Source organism: Elaeis guineensis, chromosome 1 (assembly GCF_000442705.2).
Source record: "Elaeis guineensis isolate ETL-2024a chromosome 1, EG11, whole genome shotgun sequence".
Classification (NCBI taxonomy): Eukaryota; Viridiplantae; Streptophyta; class Magnoliopsida; order Arecales; family Arecaceae; genus Elaeis; species Elaeis guineensis.
The window spans coordinates 89,826,833-89,833,481 of record NC_025993.2 but is presented as its reverse complement, the minus strand read 5'-3'; the positions used below and the strand labels follow the sequence as shown (position 1 = coordinate 89,833,481).

At 40.2% G+C, this 6,649-nt stretch overlaps 1 protein-coding gene across 1 annotated transcript in view; it reads left to right on the top strand.

The window, feature by feature from the left end:
- Window positions 1-6,234, top strand: part of LOC105038137 (protein POLAR LOCALIZATION DURING ASYMMETRIC DIVISION AND REDISTRIBUTION) — a 17,546-nt gene extending 11,312 nt beyond the window's left edge. Inside the window, exons 3-4 of the mRNA XM_029262501.2 lie at window positions 5,625-5,901; window positions 6,006-6,234. Coding sequence (XP_029118334.1) covers window positions 5,625-5,891 — 267 coding nt within the window. The 3' untranslated portion in view covers window positions 5,892-5,901; window positions 6,006-6,234. The remainder of the gene's footprint in view (window positions 1-5,624; window positions 5,902-6,005) is intronic.
- The last annotated feature ends 415 nt before the right edge of the window (window positions 6,235-6,649 follow it).

Sequence of the window (6,649 nt, the reverse complement as noted above, 5' to 3'; positions counted from 1 at the left end):
AGGCTGGTGGCCTCTCCTCTCTTGTCATCCCTTATCTTCCCTTAGGGTGATTGCTTCAGCAATATCGATGGTGGCTGAGGTGGAAAAGGGTGGTGAGATTGGCCATGTGGGATCCCAAGTAAGCATTGCCACTAAATCCCTCTTTCCCTTCTTCTCTCCTTTCTCTATCCTCACTCTTTCTATTTCTCCCCTCCTCCCCCAGTCGAATCCCAATGGCTGGCCTGTGGAAGCTGTTATGGCCTGTCTCCCTGATCTCTCAATCTCCACGTTGTTGGGGTTTGATGTCAGAATGGATCCAGAGGAAGGGAGGGTTTAAGAGAGGGCAAAAGAGATTTGGGGAGGGTATAGGATAGGCTACACTCAGTTGGATGGGATATATACCTATAGAGGAGGTGGGGAGAAGGGTGTATGGAGGCACAGTGGAGGCAACCTTTGCCTTTGCTCTTTCAGATGGACATGGGTGAGAGAGGGATGCAGATGGGTCAAAGGACCACATCCAAGCCTGTAGAACTGACGGCATTGATCTGCTGATTGTGATAGCTATCCATCTAGTATTAGTGAGAGTTTGGAGGATCCTCTCGAATCTACACACTCTCGGATCCAACTAGAAGCATCCAATGGCCATGATCCTTCCAAAAATCTCCACGATGAAGCCCCCCCTAACCTCACCAAAAAGAAAAGTTGGTGTAAAAACTTTCGATGCAGAATCCATGTATTCACACCACATTCTTGGTGATGATTGATGTGTCAAGGATAGATGGTAGATTTTTCTTATCTCACAAATCACAATAGACTTTATATGAACTTCATCTGAAAAAAAAAACTTTTCTTGATGGACATGGGTTCCAATCATACCCCTAGCGTGGCTAGGAGTTGCATCTCTGGGAGCTATAAATACACCATCCTCCCTCATGTCTTGGCTTGCTAGCTAAGACTAAAAAAAGGGTTGTACATGGAAGCCCTTCGGCCATGGAAACCATGCAAAAGGAAACAAGAAAAGGGCCGTGAATGCTGAAAGGGTTGACTTAGCAAGCAGCAAGCAGATTCAGTCCACATAACAGATCTAAATCTAGATCTATTTCTCAAATAGATGCTTGACAATGGTGCTCCACTTTTTGAGATGCTTAGTTGGACATGGAGGGGTGGGTGTCATAGGACAAGGGGTATGGGTTCAAAGACGTTCTTATGAATTAAAAAAAAAAAAGCTTAGAAAGCAAGATTTGTCAAATTTATGGCCATGAATCTCCCCCCTCTGAGCCATGTTGTGTTGGACAGGGAGGAGTGGGTGTTCCAGGAAAAAAAAGTATGGGTTCAGAGAGAGGAGTGTGGGAGGAGGAGATGCATTTTCTCTCCACTTTCTCCCGAAAAAAAAGAAAAGCTTGGAGGGGGGGGGGTTGTGGAAGGAGGAGCTGCATTTCTCTCCACATTCTCACGATTAAAAGAAAAGGGCCACCACATCACTTGACACATGCCGTGGGAGGTTGTGGAGCTGAATCGCATCCACATGTGGGAAAGGGTAGGGGTAAAAAAATAGGCACTACCACAGCTTGACAAATGGTGTGGCGGGAGATCACCGAACTCTCCTTTTTCGTGGCCTCATAGCATACACTAAAATCCAACAATTATCATGTGCCATTGTAACCAAAAAGCATGTGTCGAACCCATAGGCACTCATAGAGTGGCCCAATCACATGATTCGGTCTAGTTCTTTGACACCTATTCCATTTTTATTGGTGGTGTTGCCCCTTTGGAACTGTTCTTCTTGTCCTATGCCACCTTAATAAGATAAGAGGAAACATGAAAAAACTATAGGGCCAGCACAATGAAATTTCTTCTGACACGGCCAGCACCATCATGGCATCCCTAAAGTTAGAGCGAGGAAAGGAGAGGGTTATTTCTACATCCCAACGATGGATTGGGTGTTATCGAGTTCTTTTTCCTTTACTTTTATGTCTGGAACTCTCTAAGTGCAGGAAAGGGCTGTGGTAAAAAAAAAAAACAAAATGTGGCGCTACCACAGCTCGACAAATGGCACAGTGGGAGAGCACCGAACTTTCCTTTCATGTATTAGATAGATGCATGTCATTCCAAACTTAGGTAGTGGTAACAAAAGCAATGATTAATATAATGTAATTATTCAAAAGAGAAAGTTTACAATCTCCAAAATTAAAAAAAGAATTTCAGACAAATATTAGATCAAAATTATTCATCCAAAAGAACTAATGGATTTTCTTTAGGTCCTAGACTCCTCTCTGCTCAACCCCAATCCCATTTCTTCCTCTGCATTTGAAAAATGGAATAGAGAGTGAGTTTTACAGGCTTAGTAAGTTACCTTTACCTCTAGCTGAATCAATATTATGTATGAAAAATAAATTTTCAGAGTACAGAAATTTCAATTATAAATAAAAGTATGTTGATTAATACATGATCTAGTATATGTCTATCAATATAGATTCCAAGATATTTAATACATCTGATCAAAATAAATTTTTAAATCAATATAGATGGACTATCCACTTTCACTCCCCTAGTCTTTACAGCAATAGCCACAATTGGCCCATTGCAAGCCTTGAAAGAGACTAGATCTTGATTACAACATGCCATCATTTGGCATGCACCAGCAATCTGCCATGACTAGTTAGGCCTAGAAGAAAACCATCTTTGTAATCACAAGAAAAAGAAATACTTCTATCATCATGCACTAGGGATCAATCTCTAAAAAAACTAGCTCCTGACTATAATACACTGTCAATTGACATACACTAGTGATCTCTCTGTTGGAGGCCCAAAAAGAGATTAGATCCAGAACCCATGTGAGCATAGTTGGAATAGAGAGCATATATGATTAATCGATGCAATAAAATCCAGTTCATGCCCTTGTGAATCATGTCATACTTGGTCCAATATTTTAAAAATCATTTTTATGCAGAGCATATAACATATATGCATAGATAATATCTATAATGTATATTGTAGATAACAATTATAAATCAGATCATGTGCATGATAAAATATTAGGGGTAGAGGCAACTTGGAAATTTTGTGCTACAATCCCTCAAAATTCATCCAAGAGGAAAATTGTTCAAAACCTAAAATAATTTAAGTGACTTATTAAGAAAGATTGTCCAAAACGTAAAATAATTTAAGTGACTGACTAAATTTCTCTAGGATATTATATATTATGTAATGTCTTATTTAGTTGCTAGACCTTCTCAAGCTCCATAACTTAGGGCTCTTTTCGAGATGTATGTGGTGATGCTAGATCTGTGAATCGGTGACATTGTCCCAAATGTAAGGTTCAATCTATGTCTAGACTACCAATTCTAGTCTAACATCCTAGGATCTCAATCATCCCTTGGATCTTACAATCCTCATGCTAACACGACTATTTCATAACAAAATAGAGTTGCTTGATTACTTGGATGTGAAGGGGTTGGTTCCAATCACACCTCTTAGCTATCAGAGGTTATGCCTTCCCCCCAATCAGATTAAGAATTTGGGTTAGATCTAATTGGCAATTAAAAGATAATTAAGCTAAATGGAAGGGATTAAACTCGATTTGGGTCGACCAATTAGGGGAAGAGAAACTTGGTCTAGGTTCAATTGGGTTTTGAGCTTGACCTACTAGGTCGGGGTTGACCAATAGGGGAAAGAAGAGAGTGACTTGGTCTGGGTCCAATCGGAGGTTCAGAGAATAGAAGCTTGGGAGCCTTCACCGAGTCCCCTGGACTAGTCAGTGTGACAGGGAGAGGGAGAGAAACAGAGAGGGAGAGGAAGAAGAAAATAGGGGACTCTTGCTTTTTCTCTTCTTTCTTTTTATAAATGGAATAAATTGTGTTGTTCTTGTAGCCTTCTCAAAGAAAGAGGAAGAGAAAGAATGAAAGGGGTTGTGGTTATGGTGGTGGTGGGTCAAAGACTAGTCGACGACGGTCGACGATAGTGGTGGTTGGTGGGAATGGGACAAAAACAAAAAAGAAATAGGTGGGACAAGGCACTTACGCTTGGCTGAAAATCAGAGGGATAGGGGCTCAGCTTTGAGAAGAAAAGGAAGATGAGGGAAGGGGCTTGCCAGCATCGATGAGGGCTGTGGTATCGATAGGAGGTGGCACCTTTCGGCAAAGAAAAGTAGGTGGTGGTGGATATCAAAATATGGCAAAACGAGGGCTAGTTTTGCCACTGGCGATCCTAGGTTTTGGCATCAGTCGCAGCTCGGCTTACTCGCCGATGGCCAAGTCCCCAATGTTGGCTATGGAGCATCAAGCACCTAGCTAGGGTTCTTGCTACAGAACAAGGAAGAGGGATTTGAAACAAAAGCAGAAAAATAGGGGCGTTTGGCCATGACGGGGCGGTTATGCTCAATTGTGGCGCCACAATGGCCACCAGAAAGGAGGAAGAAAGGAGAGGGAAAGGCTAGGGAGGCTCGAGGATTGGTAGTGTCTTGGCCGCAGGGAGAGAAGATAGATTTAAAAAAAATGTTTGAAAAGGTTATTGTCAGTGATTTCATGATTTTGATGGTGGTTGCGAATAGCCCCAATGGTTAGGCGACCATCCTTTCTGGCCTCGTGGATTCCACACTGGCCATAGGTGTCTGACTGTGGCCGTATCTTCTCACTAAGGCTCTAATAGAGGATCACAATTGTAATCCTCTTAACCCTCTTTTTTTTAATTTTTGAATTTGGGCCATCTCATAGTCAGACAAGTCAATGGACTTGGCTTGGTTTAGGGATAAGGTCAGGCCAAAGGGGTTAGGCCTCGTAATCCTTGCGCTCTAGTCACACATTTTCTTCTCTTTCTCTTCGCTTACATGCAGCTATTTTTATTCTTATTTTTAACATAGGGCCTGCATATTATCAGTGTTTCTCATGTTGATCATTGCTGTCCCTGCTTGGCCTTCAGGTGGTACATGCATTGTTTGGCATTTATTTATTCTAAGGCTTTGCATAATTGTAAAATTCAAAAGAAAATTAAAAAAAAAAAGAATTAGAGTGAAATGACAAACTAGATATATAGGAGAAAAGGGACATGAGTAACTAGATATGTAAGAAGTTCCAGTGGTAGAAAGTATACACTCTTTACCTAGCTAGTGTATTCTAGCTAATATGATGCAGTGCTATTTCACTGATACTTATTCAATTACTGCATAATACTAATAGTATTTTTCATCTAACCAAAATTTGTAACCTAGCATATGCCCTTTTCATTCTCATGTTTGTTTTTTGCCGACATTTTTTTCAAATTTTGTAACCAAAATGTATTAGTTATGCATAATACTAATAGTGTTTTCATCTAAACAAAATTTGTAACCTAGCTTAATGCCTTTTTCATTCTCATGTTTGTTTTTGGCCAACAATTTTTTCCAAATTTTTTAACCAAAATGTGACTGCATAGTCTTAAGCTTTCATCAATTATGGTTGTATATTAGTACTACCATTCTATACACTTCTCTTTATTGGTGACTTCAATGTGTATTAAATTAGTTTCCATCTCAACGCCATGATGATCTAGTAGTACCTAGGTTTACTTTATGTTGAAAGTAATTTGGCATTGAGATTCACCCGTATACACACTTTTTTAATTCAATATATATTTCTTTATGTTTTCTTATATGTTCTTCAAATACACAGTTGGCCAGTGAGAGCCATGATTCTTCTGAAAGCTTCAGTTTCAGTTTTGGACAAAATGTGGAACCTAAAAATGAAGACATTGGTGAATTTTCGGGAGTTCCTGCACTTGATCTGGAGAGAAGGTTGCATGAGCTTCTACATGCAAGACAGCAAGAGCAGATAGCAGAGTTGGAGTATGCATTAGAGTGTACCAAGAGGAAGCTTGTTGACAAAGAAATTGAGTTATGTAGCCTGAGGGACAGTGCTTGCTTCACATCACAAGGGTGAAACAATATGGGTAAGCATCAAAGAATGAACCTCTTTGGCCCTTGATTGTCGTTTTTGTTGTTGTTAGCAAGCATGTTGTGCCATGTTGGGAGTAAAATGTACCTTCATTTCTAGGTGAAGCCACATAGAAGAGAGCCGCTGTGCATCCCAAGTGAATGTTTGCTTCCAAATGAAGTGTGAGATTAGAACAGTCATGCACGAAGATATGAAATGCGACATTGAGAAACTACTCATTCCAAGTGAAGGATTCAAAGAAACAGCATGATGGTTGCTTGTAGATCTAATCATGGACCGGGCTTGGCACAAAAAATATCAAATTTTAAATATGCCTGGTCCAAAGCCCGACTAAAAATGAATATAGTTTAGGCTTGAGGCCCGGCCCATGATCAGCTCTAATTGCTTGGTATGTAGCTATTCCATGAAATGTATCAGACGTAAACTCTACACCTTGTGTTTTCCATATATTGGAACTCTTTTGCTTGTTTCAGCTCCATTTTCAAAAGTTCGAGTTGTAAGGCTGCAGGTTGAGTCACTTGCTGTAGAGTGTGAGTGCCTGGTGATTATCCTGATCTTTATGGGATGGTAGCAGCTCTTCCTGTCACAAAGGAAACCATTATTTGTTGAAGAGGCTAAATCTATATTATGATGGTATGATGTGTCAGCATGTCTTGATTGTCTACTTTGTTCATTTTTTGAGGCGAAAAGGCCAAGTTCAATGTGTATATAAATTTTTAGCATGACTAGCCAATGAGGCATAT